General features: G+C 45.1%; 1 protein-coding gene across 1 annotated transcript in view; it reads left to right on the forward strand.

The window, feature by feature from the left end:
- Positions 1–2,423: 2,423 nt before the first annotated feature.
- The window catches only part of DNAH14 (dynein axonemal heavy chain 14), a 490,898-nt gene continuing 477,272 nt past the window's right edge, over positions 2,424–16,049 (forward strand). Inside the window, exons 1-3 of the mRNA XM_050948398.1 lie at positions 2,424–2,493; positions 5,728–5,895; positions 9,159–9,271. Of these exons, the coding sequence (XP_050804355.1) occupies positions 2,491–2,493; positions 5,728–5,895; positions 9,159–9,271 (284 nt within the window). The 5' untranslated portion in view covers positions 2,424–2,490. The remainder of the gene's footprint in view (positions 2,494–5,727; positions 5,896–9,158; positions 9,272–16,049) is intronic.

Genomic DNA, 16,049 nt, shown 5'->3' on the forward strand with positions numbered 1-16,049 from the left:
GAACAGTTTAAACTCAGCTGTTCCCTGTGCAGTTCAGTGCTCAGAGTTAGGAACCCTTTGTGGCATCCTTGTTAATTTCACTCCCAGTTGTTGTTGGGTGTGTGTGAGTATGGCAGGGGAAGTTCTTTTCTGCCCCCGGGATGAGGGGATCTCCTAAACACAGTCAAAATCAGGAACCATTTCCAAGTTCAAATCTATCCCATTTCCTCCCCAGCAAAGGATCATGGTTGTGATGTCCAAACTGCTTGCACATCCTCTTTGAAATGTTATTGTTTAAAAAAACAACACAAAAAACATGGAGAACATGGTGGAAAGATGTGTCATGATGATTAGTGTTTATTTTGGGCAAAGCAATTTTGCTAAAGCAACTAAAGATTAACAGGGGAAAGCAAATAGCCTCCATAGACAAAACCACAAAGGGATTGGAGGGGAAAACTGAATATTCAGGGAAATTATTGTGCCTCCTTTGAAAGAAATAGTAGTTTTCATTCCAATCCACCCTCTTTATATATTGCTTTAAACACTTGAAATGTCCTTAGGACATCGGGTGCAATCTCAGATCTCTTTTTGTTTTGTCCTGCCTGCAGAGTGCAGAGGCTGAAATTGACAAAACTTTCTCTAAATATCTTGTATATTTCATGAAGGCTATTCCAGTTGTCCTTCATTCACCCCTGACTTCCCTCCCTCCCTGGCTGGCTGGCTGTGGTTTTTGCCTTGGTTACTTACTCCTTGGCAGACCCAGCCCAGCAGCACCTGCTGGCTCTCTGCAGGCAGCAGCCCACAGGGGCCAGTTGCTGGGGTTGCTGCTGGTCGGTGGCAGGCTGCAGCTGCATTGTTTGTAACACATTCATACACATACACATACATACAGTCAGAGGTGAAAATAAGCCGGTCCGATCCGGTATGGTAAACCGGCAAGAGCCAGTACATCGTGCTGGACTGCATTGACTTCCACGGTGGGGATTGAAAGGGCTCTGGGTTGCCCGCAGCTGAGATTTAAAGGGCTCAGAGCTCCCCGCCACTGCGGGCAGCCCAAAGCCCTTTAAATCCCGGCCACAGCTCGGTGGCTGGGCTAGGGCCGGGATTTATAGGGCTCAGAGCTCCCCGCTGCTGCGGGCAGCCCAGAGCCCTTTGAATCCCAGCCGCGGCTCCGTCAGCTGGGCTGGGGCGGAGATTTAAAGGGCTCAAAGCTCCCCACGGCTGCGGGCAGCCCAGAACCTTTTGAATCCCAGCCACAGCTCTGGTGGCTGGGCTGGGGCCAGGATTTAAAGGGCTCTGGGCTTCCCTCAGCAGCAGGAGCTCTGGGCCCTTTAAATCCCTGCCCCAGGCCCGCAAAGCGCAGGGTTCCCCCAGGCAGCCAGAGCCCTAGGCTCTTTAATTTGCCCCTGTGCCCTGGGGGGCTCCCAGTCACCTTTGCAGCTGGGAGTCCCTGGTTGATTTAAAGGCTTTGGGTCTCCCTTGTGCCCTAGGGTCTTTAAATCTTGAGAGGCCAGGCCTCTTCCAGATGGGCCATGCCCACCTCAGGACTCCAGCAGTACCGGTAAGTCCTGTAAATTACTTTCACCTTTGCAAATGTAGCCATCCTTTTAAAAAAGGTGCTAGAAGTGATTCTTGGAATTCTACACTTATGAGCCTCAGCAGAGAAATTGGTAGAAATAATCATGAAATATCACATATTTTAATATGATAGGGACAAACCACCACAGCTTTTGTCAAGGAAAGTCACCTCTCTCTAGTCTGAGTATTTCATTGTCAGTACAATAGTAGATGAAGGAATACAGGTTTACATGATTTGATTTCTAAAAATCCTTTGAGAAAGTTTCTCACTTCACAGTGTTGTCCAAGATTTTCAAAAGTGATTATTGATTTTCCAGTGTCCAATCTGATGTGTCTTAAAGAGGTCTGATTAATAAAATCCTGAGAGCACTAAACTTCGGAACATTGTTCCCTTACCATGTCTCAAAGTGTGCCCAAAAAATCATGAGATTTTGGAAATCTTAGTAATTATTCGTTATTTGTATTTCAGATGTGCCAAAGTCCTCACTGAGGGCCCCATCGTGCCAGGTGCTGTGTACACTTAAGAGAAAACTGTCTGCTACAAGGAGTTTACAGTCTAATCTGGAGCTCTCAGGGAAAGGAAGTAGTCAATGAGTGGGAGTTAAGCACTATGATGGATTGGAAACTGGTTTATAGGCAGAAAACGTGGCATCAGGTTCCCTGAGTGGGGTGGTAGAAGGCCTAGGAGCCAGCGCTCCCAGCGGCTGGGAGAAGATGGGATAGTAGGAGTGGGAGGAACCTGTATAGTGAGCGCAGTAAACGCCTCTGGCCCCAGGACTTTTCAGGCTTAGCCTATGCGCTGCCACACTGGCCTCTGGCGGCCGGAGTGCGACTCTGCAACAGGGACGCATTCGCGCGCGCCTGACTGAGGAGATTGCGCGTGGACCGGGCGTTCGCTGGGATAACGGACCCACCTGCCGCCCTGAGGGGAACATGGTGAGCCCGTCAGGCCGGGGCAGGGACGAGCCTCTCCAGTTGGGGGGGAAGGATCCTCCCGTGGGGTTAGGGGAGGCGCAGGGAACGGAGACCCCCTCCACCGGGGGTGGGGACCAAGGGGAGGTGTTTGCGGGGAGAAAGTTTCGTAGTCAGGAGCGGGGCGAGCTCCTCTCTCTCGGCGTGGGGCGCAGCGGGAATACCAGACAGGGAGCAGGTCTCGGGACAGGTCACAGAAGACAGCGGGGAAACCCCGCAGAAATGGCGGGGCCGGGGCGGGCCTCCGTGTGGCTGGGACTGCAGAAGACAGTCTGCGCTGCCTGTCCTGGAGGGGTGCCCCCGTCGCGGGTGCGCGGGGCCCAGCGGGGAGGCAGTTGCAGAAGAGCGCGAGCCGCTGAAGCTTGAGGGGCACAGACTGTCGCCGCTCGCGTGTGAACTTGGCTAGATCGTTGGCGTCAACTGTCGGGGCAGGGTAAAGGTGGCGTCGCTCTGCGCAGTCCTGGAAAAGCGCCGGCATTTTAGAATTGCAATTTGTTAGTCTAGAGGAGACTTTCCTCCAATACAGTCAGTGAGTCAACTTGGGTCAACTCTTGACTTTGTTCAGTTAACCTGGAAGTCCACAGTAGCTTACTTAGGGCCTGTAAAAGGGGGATGGGTGGGGGAGATGGAGACTGGGCTCCTTTAAAACAGTGGTGGCCAAACCTTTTTCCAAGTAGTGATTATTTATTGTGGCTATAAAGCACTTTTGCAAGTTAATGGTCCTTTACAATTCATCAAAAACTGTAGATGCCTTGTAATTGCTCAAACAGAATTTTAGCCACCCCTCATCTAGATGTACCCTACACGCTGGCCTGATTTTCATATAGTAATAATTCTTAAAGGAACTTTGTGAAATTGTTGTAAGTTTGTGAACACTCCTATAGCTATTTAAAATTGATTGAAATTTGTTTAGCTTGCTTCTCTAACTAAATTGATATAAGTCTGAGTTTGGAGAGTTAGGGCCTAAGCATGTCAACATAACATTTGCGTTGGTTTATCTAAAATGGTGCAAGTCAGTGTGTTGACAAATCCATGCATTCACAAGTTTTTTTTCTTTGAGTGGAAACAATTCACAGACTAATCCCTTCAGAATATTAGGAGGTAGGTTGAATTTTGCTCTCCTGAAGGAGCATTTTCTCCAGATGAGTACTTGACCCTCATCTGTTCACTTAGTATAGACCTGATGCTTACCTACTGGTGAATAATTTTACTCTCATTTTAAGGAGATACATTACTGAATGCTCAGAGGCTAGAACTTTGTGAACGAAAATATTTAGCAAAGACTTAAGCATGTTCTGAGTGCTCTGCTAAATTGCGACCATATGTTCTGTCTTTATATTATTATAGGTGACTGGTGTTCTGTACATTCCCACAGAAAGAATTGGAACTGGGAACTGTTTTTTGAGATGGTTCTAAACTTAAAGGTTATACCTAAAATGATCACGCTGTCTGAATGTAGCTCACTCCTGTTGATTAGCAGGAGGATCCCTTGCACTTCTTATGCGCCTGCCTCCTAACCTTTCAAATACAGAATATATAGAAGTTATTATTTTTTCATGCACAATATAGTTGTTTGGTTATGTTACAGAAAATGCAGTGTATAAAATCCCCACATTAGGGAAACTCCTTTTATGTGTAAAATAAAACAAGTGGCTCTGGATGGTTCATAGGACTGGTAATAGAGCCATCTAAACATAGCTTAACAATAAACAAACAATAACTTATGGATTTATTGAAGCTGGAGCCCTGGTGCTGCAGGGCTGAAGTTGAGGAGATCGCATAAAATCACTGAATCTGTGATCGACTGCATAGCCTTACCTATCACCAATGCATAGCATTTTAATCCTTTAAAGAGGCGCTGTAAATCACTGACATCTGAGGATTTGTCTACACTTAAAATACTGCAGTGGCATAGGTGCACTGCTGCAGCTCTTCCATAAATACACTGCCTGCCTTGAGAGGCAGTAGCTGAGAAGCCCTTCTACAGACACAGTGCTGTGTACGCCGGCTGTTAGGTCAGTATAATTGTGTCGCTTGGGAGTGGAAAATCCACACCTCTGAACGATGTAATTATACTGATGTAAGTTTGTAGTGTAGACTAATGCTGAAGATGAAGGAACTGTACATAGTATGAGACATTTTTCCTCTGATTATGTATCTTTCTCTGGTGTAAAAAAATGTCAGATTGGTTGAGGAAGAAAAATCTGCTTTTCACTGACCTTTTGGTATGTAGGTCTTGACGCTGCGTGATGGATAGAATTTGCAGCCTGGATCTGTGCAGTGTGCTAGCCATATTGGGCCAAATTCTAATCCCAGTTTTCTAGGTGTTAATTCCACAACTCCCTATGAAATTAGTGGAAGGTGAGACCCTGAACAGCCCCCCCAGATCATATAATGTCAGTGTTCCTGCAGAGACTGTGTTTATGAGGCTGTAGTTTTGAGGTATTTGAGAGGGGGGAGAAGAAGAGGAGAGGCTTGTTTGTGAAATATAGAGAAGTGGCTGTACTCTAGTATGAAGTTAGACAACTTACGTGAGACTTTCTGTTACTCCAGAATGAAAGGAATTTGTGCTATTATGTACCTGAGTTTAATGGCTTAATTTACAGTATTTGTTTTTATAGTTTAAAAAGGAGAATGGTTGGTTGATTTGTTTGAAGAAATTTAGGCTTGTTATTTAGGGCTGGATTTAGTAAAAAATGTTTTCAGACTCAACCCTGAAGCAATGCATATGATGCTCATGATGTGTACAAAATGTGGCTATTATTTATACATTTTATCATAGAACTGATATTTTTCCCTTAAATATTTCTGCAATAATTTTTCTTGTAATCTTACTGCTACCAAATGATTATTAGTGGATTAAATGTGTGCTCATTTGTCTTAGAGAAATGACTAACATAGTAGAAAACAGTTTAATTGCTTCATATTTCTTACAGGCAAAGTATATACATCTTTCAGTAAAAGGCCTGAAAACCACTCAAAACTGTTTTTATGTTGCCATTTTGAAAGTGGACTATCAGTTCCAACTCCTTAATAAATAAATGCAAAACCTTATGATTGACTTCTAATTTTAAGCCCTGGACTCAGATAATATATGCATTCCTTGTATATGTAATAGGACAACTCATTATGGTACCATAATAGAGGCATAATCACTGTTTGGTGATTTCCTATCTGGTAACTGTTTTTCATCATTAGGACCAAAGATACCTAACCCAGATGGATGAGCAGAGCACTTTGCCCAAAACAAAACTGGTGTCTCGTCTCCAGTTGGGACCAGAGAATACAGAGATACCACATATGGTTGAAGGAAGGTATATTATGCATGAACAAGCTGTCAACATTGAGGAAAAGAGCAGCTCACTGGTGAGAGATCAATGTTTTCCTTTTTAAAATGGGATAAATGCTTACGATGTTAATATATTAACTATAATCACGTTACATTAAAGGACTGACTTAATGATATTTACCCTTAATTTTAAGTAGAATTAGCTGTTAGCTAAGATAGCATATAAGTGGTAGTTACACTCCATCATACAGGGCTGAATTCAACCCTGGTGAGTGAGTGTGTGTGCTGTGGGGTAGTGGTAGTTGTTTTTTTGTTTTTTTTAAGTGAAAAGGAAAAAAGTCTTGGCTTCTCTATTGCAAAGAGAGACATCATATATTCTGTGTTATGGTTAACAACAAAGTCTCTTTCCTTCCTGGAATGCTATATTTATTTGGCCTGTGAGAGAACAAGACCAACAAAAATCTCTTTACGTAGGCTCTGAAGCACAATTGTCACATTCTAGAAAGCAAAAGATATCTTTTTTTCTCTTAAAAATCCAGAACAGATGAATACTCATCTCAGCTATTTGGGCAAGAAACTTTTCTGTAGGCTCAGGTTTGTATCTATTACTTTCTAGGTTATGTTTTGTTGGATTAATTGGCATGGTGAAAAGGGCAACTCTGCTAAGAAACCTGACTTCTTAACTGTTGCTAGGCCTAATGGTAGCTCTGCAGTAGAGATGAGAACCAGCTGTGTGTGGCCTGGTTTGGCCTTGTTCTTCCCCTGAACCCCAGAGGCCTTGCAACAGATGTATAGGTTTTTACTAGCCCACTTCTGTCCCAGTGGTTCTCAACCAGGGTTCCATGTACCTTTGGGGGTATTCAGAGGCCTTCCAGGGAGTACATCAATTTATCTAGATATTTGCCTAGTTTTACAACAAGGTACATAAAAAGCACTAGCGAAGTCAGTACAAATAAAATTACATATACAATGATTTGTTTACACTGCTCTATATACTATATACTGAAATCTAAGTACAATCTTTGTATTCCAATTGATTTATTTTAAAATTATATGGCAAAAATTAGAAAGTAAGCAATTTTTGAGTAATAGTGTGCTGTGACACTTCTGTATTTTTGTTTGATTTTATAAGCAAGTAGTTGTCTTGCATATCCCAAGTTTCATCTTACTCAGCAAGTCAGACCCTTGAAAGGGGTACAGTTGTCTGGAAAGTTTGAGAACCACTGCCATAAATAGTCCTTACCTTACTTAGGGTGACGATGCATCTAGATTATCACAGACATGTCCAGATTTTTGAGTTTTAAATAGCCATCTGGGAGGACTTTGTAAAAATCTAAAAAGGTCTGGGATTTCCCTCCCAATGCAGAGTGCAGCGTGGCTGACAGAGAGGCCGGTCCGGCTTGAGTCACTCACATCAGGGCCTCCTGCAGCCTCAGCACACCACGCTGGCAGCGCTGGGGGAGGGGAGGGCACTGTGTGTTCCACGGAGTGGGATGTGGTAGCGTGTCTGTCTCTATGTGGAGCCAGACACACTAGTCTGAGCGGCATGGTAAGGGGGTTGGAGAAGGGGTCCTGGGTCCTGGGGGGCAGTCAGGGGACAGGGAGCAGGGGGGGATGGATGGGTCGGAGGTTCTGGGGAGGGCCTGTCAGGGGCGGGGGTGTGGAGAGGGGTCAGGTCAGTCAGGGGACAGGGAGCAGGGGGTTTGGATGGGTCAGGGGTCTCAGGAGGGGACAGTCAGGGACAGGGAGACAGAGGCTTAGATAGGGGGTGGGGCAGTTAGGGGCAGGGGTCCCGGAGGGGGCAATCAGGGGACGAGGAGCAGTGGGGGTTGGATGGGTTGGAGGTTCTGTGGGGGGCAGTCAGGGGTTGGGAAGTGGGAGGGAGTGGATAGGGGGTGGGGCTACCCTCCCTAAGAGAGTGTCCCTTTTTTAAAAGTTCAAATATGGTAACCCTACCTTACTGTATGTTCAAGAATGTCATAAACCATGCTCTATTAAAACAAACGGGATGAGGGAAAATATATTAGCATTTTTTGTGCAAATCATTTGTATTTATTTGTATATGTAATTTATCCAAGTAGAACTACCTAGGGAGGTGGTGGGATCTCCATCCTTTAGAGGTTTTTAAGGCCTGGTGGCTAGAATGATATAGGTGGGATTGGTCCTGTTTTGAGCAGGGAGTTGGACCAGATGACCTCCTGAGGTCTCTTCCAACCCCAATCTTCTATGATTCTATTTTTTTCTAATATCAAAACCCTTTTGGCTGTGTCGTCTCGTGGCTAGGGCACTGGACTGGGATTCAGGGGAGCTGGTTTGGGGGGAGGGATAGCTCAGTGGTTTGAGCATTGGACTGCAAAACCCAGGGTTGTGAGTTCAATCCTTGAGGGGGCCACTTAGGGAGCTCTGCTGCTGACCCCCTGCAGGAAATTCCCACTGCTGCTATGTTCATGGCGCTGCTGCTGGGGTCCCAGTGGCTGTCCCCACACCCAGGGGTCCCAGCAGTTGAGGATCCCCACTGCTGCCACATCCTGGACTCTGCTGTTACCAGTGTCCCAACAGCTGGCCCTGTGCCTGGGGTCACACCAGCCAAACTGAAACTGAACAGAATGCTTTGGAGAGATTTACATTGTTTAATAATTAGTTTTGCACAATATTCTACAATATATGTTTTAATGCTGTGCTCTGAAAAATAATGAGAAATAATGAAAACAACTGCATTTGTCAAACAAATTACATTTTATTTTGAATTATTCTGTCCCGTTTTGTCTTTGTTCACATACACAGTAATTTATAAATGCCACTCATTCACACTGGATCCCCTAGCCGTTAGTGTGAGCCAGCGAGGTTCTACTATATGATATTTGACTCATAGGGCCATATTTTGTCCTGACTTTACTTTCTGTGCAACTCTTTGATTTTAATGATTTCACTGGGTTGCCTGTTAGCCAGATTTCTTTACAAAATATTTTGTTCTCAGTTGTAAGTTCAAAGTCATTTATTCCTGTCTTTGGAGGATGGAAAAGAGGAGGGAAAGAAAACCTTTATTTTCTGTATGAAAGTAAGGGAACATAAGTGTTATTTAATAAGTATTTGAGTGTTTTGTATAAATCTATTTATGATTTAATTCAATCATTTCACTGAAATATTCTTTACAAAAGTTTTCATACACCTAAACACCTTTTAATCTTACCTCCGAAAAAGTTTTCAGTGGAAGCAGAGTTAGGCCATCAATTAGTACTTTTGAAAATCAGCTCTTCAGTTGTTTCCTCAGAAATATTACTTGAGCATCAATTCAATATGTATTAAAATTAATGAATTTCTACTTTCTTTTCTTTCTCAGCCCTCTTCAGTAGAGAAGTATCCTACTGCACTCCGTACAGCAGTTTACAGAACAGGCACAGAAAGGAAACACAAAACAACAGTAAAGGAAGGAAAGATGGGCTTTGAATATGTGTATGTAAAATTTATATTTTTTCATTCTGTACTTCTTGTTTTGAATTTAAAGCAGAGATGACCCCCAGTGGGAACTCCAGAATCTGAGGGTATGTCTACATCTACAATTTTGCAGCGCTGGTTGTTACAGCTGTATTAGTACAGCTGTACAGGGCCAGCGCTGCAGAGTGGCCACACTTACAGCAACCAGCGCTGCAAGTGGTGTTAGATGTGGCCACACTGCAGCGCTGTTGGGCGGCTTGCAGGGGGGTTCGGGGAACGCGAGAGCAAACCGCGGGGAAGCAGGTCTCCTTCCCCGCGGTGTGCTCTCGCCTTCCCCGAACCCCCCTGCAAGCAGGTCTCCTTCCCCACGGTGTGCTCTTGCCTTCCCCGACCCCCCCTGCAAGCAGGTCTCCTTCCCCGCGGTTTGCTCTTGCGTTCCCCGAACCCCCCTGCAAGCAGGTCTCCTTCCCCGCGGTTTGCTCTTGCGTTCCCCGAACCCCCCTGCAAGCAGGTCTCCTTCCCCGCGGTTTGCTCTTGCGTTCCCCGAACCCCCCTGCAAGCAGGTCTGCTTCCCCGCGGTTTGCTCTCGCGTTCTCCGAACCCCCCTGCAAGCAGGTCTCCTTCCCCGCGGTGTGCTCTCGCGTTCCCCGAACCCCCCTGCAAACCGCGGGGAAGGAGACCTGCTTGCAGGGGGGTTCGGGGAACGCGAGAGCACACCGCGGGGAAGGAGACCTGCTTGCAGGGGGGTTCGGGGAACGCGAGAGCAAACCGCGGGGAAGGAGACCTGCTTGATTACCAGAGAGGCTTCCTCAAGTATGCTGGGATACCTGCTTATTCCACGGAGGTCAAGAAAAACGCTGGTGAGTGTCTACACCTGATGACCAGCGCTGGATCCTCTACACCCGAGGTTCGACCGGGTGTATGGCCAGCGCTGCAAACAGGGAGTTGCAGCGCTGGTAATGCCATGCAGATGTGTACACCTCCTAAGTTGCAGCGCTGTAACCCCCTCACCAGCGCTGCAACTTTGTGGTGTAGACAAGGCCTGAGAGAGAGGCTTTAGATTTGGTAAGTGTGTACTTCTATCCAGATATAAGCTTCACAGCTCAGGCCCAACTCTACTATAAAGGGACAGTATATGTCATTTACAGTGATGTTAATCCAAAGAAACTCCACTGAAGTCAGTTACTCTGGATATACACTAGTGTAAAAGATCGCAATCTGACCCAAAGAATATCTGGGGAGGCAGAGAAAGAAGAATGCCTGTGAACATGTCTACGCTGCAAAAAAATCTGTGCAAGAGAGTCTCAGAGCCTGGGTCAGATGGCTCGGGTTGTGGGGCTAAAATTAGCAGTATAGATGCTCAGGCTCAGGCTGGAGCCCAGGCTTCGAGACTCACCCTTTGTCCAAAAGCTTACGCTGCAATTTCTTAGCTCCACGAGCCCAAGTCAGCTGACCCAGGCCAGCCACACCCGTGCCGCAGATCTCTTATTGCAGGTCTCTTAGACATACCTTGTGAGAAGGCAGTTCTTCACATCCAATTCTGAGGACTGTTTAAAGCCTGGGCTGAAATTTATTTTTGTTATGTTTGTTTTTGCATATGATGACTTGCTTACATTTATGGTTAAAATTATTTGCTCCTAATACAGTGAGCTTGCTGTTTACTGCTGTGTTATTTCCAATTTCACACACAAGGGTAGGAAAATATTTTTCACACCACTCTTAAAAACACCTTTGCATTTATGCTGGTGTGCAGAAGAATATTTATATCAGTAGTGACAATTATTTAGTACTTGTATTTCTGGGGGGTTTGGGGATCCACATGTAGATATATTGAAATTTCCCAGATTCTGCACTTCATTATAGTAGGGTTTTTTTTTTCCCCCCTGTAATGTTGGTGCAAATTGACATAGCCAGGCTTTGTCGAATCATTTGAAGTATAGGCTGATCTGATGATGTAGAGCAGGTCCTACACCATACCTTTTTGTGGGACAGTGCAAGGACCACTGGTTGGGATAAAGGAGCTGTAGTCAGAGTTTCCATGAACCCTGGCAATCTTCAGCTGCTATAACAGGAACTTAAATTCATTGGCAGCTAGTAATTTTAGAGTAGCTGTCAGGATATTGTGATTTATGCTGAGACGTGTCTATTGTTAGCTTATGACTGAAGTGGTTGGCCAGAGTGTGGGACTCTGCAGGTTGTTTCCACTAGGAGGAGAAACTGATGATCAGTTACATCTTTGATGTGACCCCGTTTGTTTATGAAGAATATATAAAGTCCTGTTTCCGAGAACACAGGAGGAATCAAACAGGAGACAGGTTTTTTTGCTCATAGCTCAAAGCCCCTTTCAGTCAGACAGACAGACAAAGTAGACAGAAGCACACTCTAGGCTTTTTCTAAGGATCACAATCACAATGCTTGTTTACAGTCTGTCTGGAGCTTCCTTGTTGCCTTTTCTGTTTCTCTGGTGTTTCCTCTCCCCTTGCCCTCCCCGCCCCATCTCCACCAAACAATACCCGGCAAAAACACTCTGACCACATAGTTCTAAATCTTGAGCCACTTCATATGTGCCTTTTGTTTTGGGTCGTGAGGTCTGTTATATTAAGTGAGATGCAATATGTGGGATATGTTAGCACCTTCGGCCTAGTCACTCTCCAACATTAAACAGTTTTAAACAAGGTTTGGGGTTTTGTATACAAAGACCTCATCTTACTTAGCACCCTGGCAAACACGCTGTTAAAAATCCTTTTAACCTTTTATTAAAGATACAGAAAAGAAGAAAAAACAGTCAAAGCATTTGAAATGTAAAGTATTAAATAAGTCTTTCATTCTAACAACATCCTTTCTTCTCATTCCCTTTAGCTCAAGAGTCTTTTAAGGAAAAACCTCCATGTTTGGTGATCTCTTAGATGGGATTAAAGATGGCAATAATTGTTCTTTTGTGGAAAAGAGAAGACTTTAGCTGAGATGGGCTGAAGGTGGTGTTGCTAAATTCAGTCTTATAAGAAAAAGTCCCCTTGTTGGACAATCTGTTAGATGGTATTAAACAGGTAGTAACTGTTTTCCCAAGTTGCTTGGGATTCAGCTGGAGCTGGTATGGGTGTCATTGTCATCTGGCTTCCTCTCTCTGGCCCTGTCTTGTCAGGCATCTCTCAGGATCAGGATGATGAAGGTGACCCAGGTGATGGTGATACCAAAGCTCACGCCACTAGTCATCATCTGTTGTTTCAAGTGCTCTTCCTTATTTGTTCCCCAAAGTCTTTTTTTAAGGACCCAAAAAGGGAGTGATGACAGGAGTAGCCCATTCCCTCATTTTGTTTACCAGTTAGGCCTAACATCTGACACGCCGATTTTGGCTCATTAACTTCCAGCTCCACATCATCTGTTTTTAACAAGTGTGATTTTTAACATAGTCCTTGAATTATATCAACAAGTCCTTTTTTGTTTAGACTAATTCAGTTTCGTACCTTTTTCCATCAGCATTTTGTTACAGGTTTTTGTGACATGTTACAAACTTTCACTCATGTCTTACAATAAACTCATGATACTTACATATTTATACTGTCTGTCTGTCAGAGAGTTTTGATATCACCAACCCAAAATGTTTTACTTCCACTGAATTTTTTTTTTTTGGGATGCCTTCATGCAATTGGGAGAGGCCACATACAATGTGCCTGTTAAAGTGTCTGTTGTTTCTGTGGAATATGCTGGTTGAGACAGACTGCCCATTTTGTTCTAATGGGAAATCACTACTGCCACAACTTTCCCAGTCTCAACATCCACAGCTAAATTCCCAGTTTTGTGGCCACCACTCTGAAATATTGCCCTTCTGATGCCTCCTTAAATGGTCCTTGTGGGTAACTTTGGGTGTAGTCCTGGGAAACAACTGTATCCTATGCATCACTTCATTTATTTAGATGAGTTCTGTAGTGGATCCCTCTTAAGATTTATTCAGCTTAGGGCTCCTACTCTTCTTCTTCCTAGAATTGTAAAAGCATACCAGATTCTCTTTTTAAAAATTCCTCATATAATCTTACATGTAGAACCTTTTCATCTTATCAGAGGCTATCCTCAAATTTTCTCTAGCAAAGGTGTGTGTTTTTTCAGTTTTGCATTGTGGGGTTTCTGTGTAGTCTAAAAAGTTCATATTTCTTTGTTCCTCTTCAGGAATGCTATCCATGAGATTTGCTCCAGTCCCTAGCTCATGCCCAAATATGAGAACTGCTGGGTTAGATTTTGTACTCTAATTGACTGTTCTATAAGCCATCAAATGAAGTGGGATATGCAGGTTTCAGTCCCTTGGGTACTGTTCTACAAAGGTGGCCTGCTGAACCACAAGAGTCCTATTGAACCGTTCTGTCATCCCACCAGATTGTGGGTGTGCGGAGTGTACCCCTCCTAGAAGACTGTTTTATCAGTTAAAAAGAGGAAAAGAAGAGGAGGAAAGAAGACATTTCTTTTGCATCCCTCACTGCTAGAGGATGATGCCCCCCACCCAGGGGCATTCCCGTCTCCAATATGTGCCTCACCTGTGTGGAGTTGATTCCTGTAATGGCGAGACACTCTCACTGTGTCTGGTGCCTGGGAGAGTCCCACAGAAGTGCTTCCCTTGCCACAGCTAAAACTGCAGTCTGGGACTGAAGGCACTTCAGTCTCCAGGGGACTCTGATGCTGACCCTGGATTGTCCCTGGAGCCTTTAACTTCAAAGAGGGTAGAATTGTGAAAAAAACCCTGGCAGATTCCCCCTGTAAAGGTATGTAAAAAGAGTTCTGAGTCATTGGCCATCCAGAGGGGTTTCCCAGTGCTGTCACCTCAGTACTGACAGCACTGGAAGAACATGGGCTCCGAGTTGTTGGCCAGCCAGAGGGTTTCCCCGGTGCAGCCACTTCGGTACTGATGGCACCAGCAGCTCTGAAGCATGGTACTCAGAAGGGGGCCTCTGCTATGGGCTTTGCTATACTAGGGGCTCAGGCAGTCAGGCTCTGAGGCAATGGTACTGCCCCCTAAGGAGAGAGACAAGTACCATACCATCTGTAAAAGAGCGGAACAGCGAAAACTTTTGACAAAACTCCCATCTAGGGAGTGCTCTGCACCTTCTCAACCATCGGTACTGACAACTTACCCTAGATACTCTTCTGCGGTATCAAGTGGGTCCACAGTATCACATGAGCTCTGGTACCATGGAGACCTGTGGTCCTGGTACCCAGGGAAAGACAATTACCATACCATCTCTAAAAGTGTGTCACAGACAATTTTAGATACTGGACATGACAAAATTCCCATCTAGGGAGTGCTCTGCACCTTCTCAACCATCAGTACTGACAAAGTACCATGCACACTCCTTCGCAGTACCGAGTGAGTGCAGGGTACCACATGAGCTCTGGTATCCTGGAGAATTGATGGTTGGGGAAGAACTGCAATTCCCATTACTTGGTACTGGGGCCCTGGTACCGAGCACATCCCGGCACCCAGAATCATTCTTGGCATCAAGCTGTGTACCACCAATACCCCAATCAGAGCCACCCTTACCCAGTGACAGGTTTGGCAGTGGCCAGCAGGAGGGCATTGTGGCCCACCGTCACAGTACAAGGGTCCTCCTCAATTCCATCGAGCCAACCCATGAGTGTGGTACTGGCCCCTTGGTGTAACCCCGTCGCCCATGCCCACCCCATGTCAAGGTTTTTTTCCCCCACTTTGAACTTTAGAGTAAAAATGTGGGGGACCTGCGTGGACCCTTCTACGCTTAATTCCTAGCTTAGATCTGGTAACGCTGCCACCAGCCAGAAGTCTGTGTCTGGCACATTTCTGTTCCCCCAAAACCTTCCCTGGGGAACCCAAGACCCAAACCCTTTGGGTCTTAAAACAAGGAGAAATTAACCATCCCCTCCTTTTCCCCCCAGACTTTCCCCTCCCTGAGTTGCCTTGGGAAGCTTCACACCGATCCAAACTCCTTGGATCTTAAAACAAAGAGGAATTAAACCTCCCCCTTCCTTTCCCCCCACCAATCCCAGGTGAGTTTAGACCAAAGCCCTTGGATTCTAAAACAAGGAAAAAAATCAATCAGGTTCTTAAAAAGAAAGCTTTTAATTAAAGAAAGAAAAGGTAAAATTTATCTCTGTAAAATCAGGATGGAAAATGCTTTAAGGATATTCAGATTCATATAGACTAGAGGGACCTTCCCCCCCCCCTCCCCGCCTTAGATTCAAAGTTACAGCAAACAGAGGTAAAAATCCTTCCAGCAAAAGGAAAAACATTCATAAGTTGAAAGAAAACAAACATAAGACTAATCTGCCTTGCCTGGCTATACTTACAATTTTGAGACATGAAAGACTGATTCAGAAAGATTTGGAGAGCCTGGTTGTATGTCTGGTCCCTCTTTGTCCCAAGAGCGAACAATGAACAAAACAAAGACTTCCCTCCACCAAGATTTGAAAGTATCTTGTCCCCCTATTGGTCCTCTGGTCAGGTGTCAGCCAGGTTCACTGACTTCTTAACCCTTTACAGGTAAGAGACATTAACCCTTAACCATTGTGATCCTTGGGCAATGTACACATCCCACATGTCACAGCCATCTATTGTCTCTCTGAGAAAGGCCACCAGATGTCTTCTACAGCCTGGCTGTCCAGAACCCATTAGCCAGGGGAGGAGGAAGCTTTTTCAGAATGGGAAAGGCTCAAAGGGGAACCTACCTCTCCAGCAAATGTCCCCTCATCTAGACTAAATGAGACTGCAATCCCTACCCTCACCACGTCACTAGGTGTTGATTTTAAAAACTTTCTGGATCTTACTAAGAGGGTG

The sequence above is a fragment of the Gopherus flavomarginatus genome, chromosome 4, assembly GCF_025201925.1.
Source record: "Gopherus flavomarginatus isolate rGopFla2 chromosome 4, rGopFla2.mat.asm, whole genome shotgun sequence".
Lineage (NCBI taxonomy): Eukaryota > Metazoa > Chordata > Testudines > Testudinidae > Gopherus > Gopherus flavomarginatus.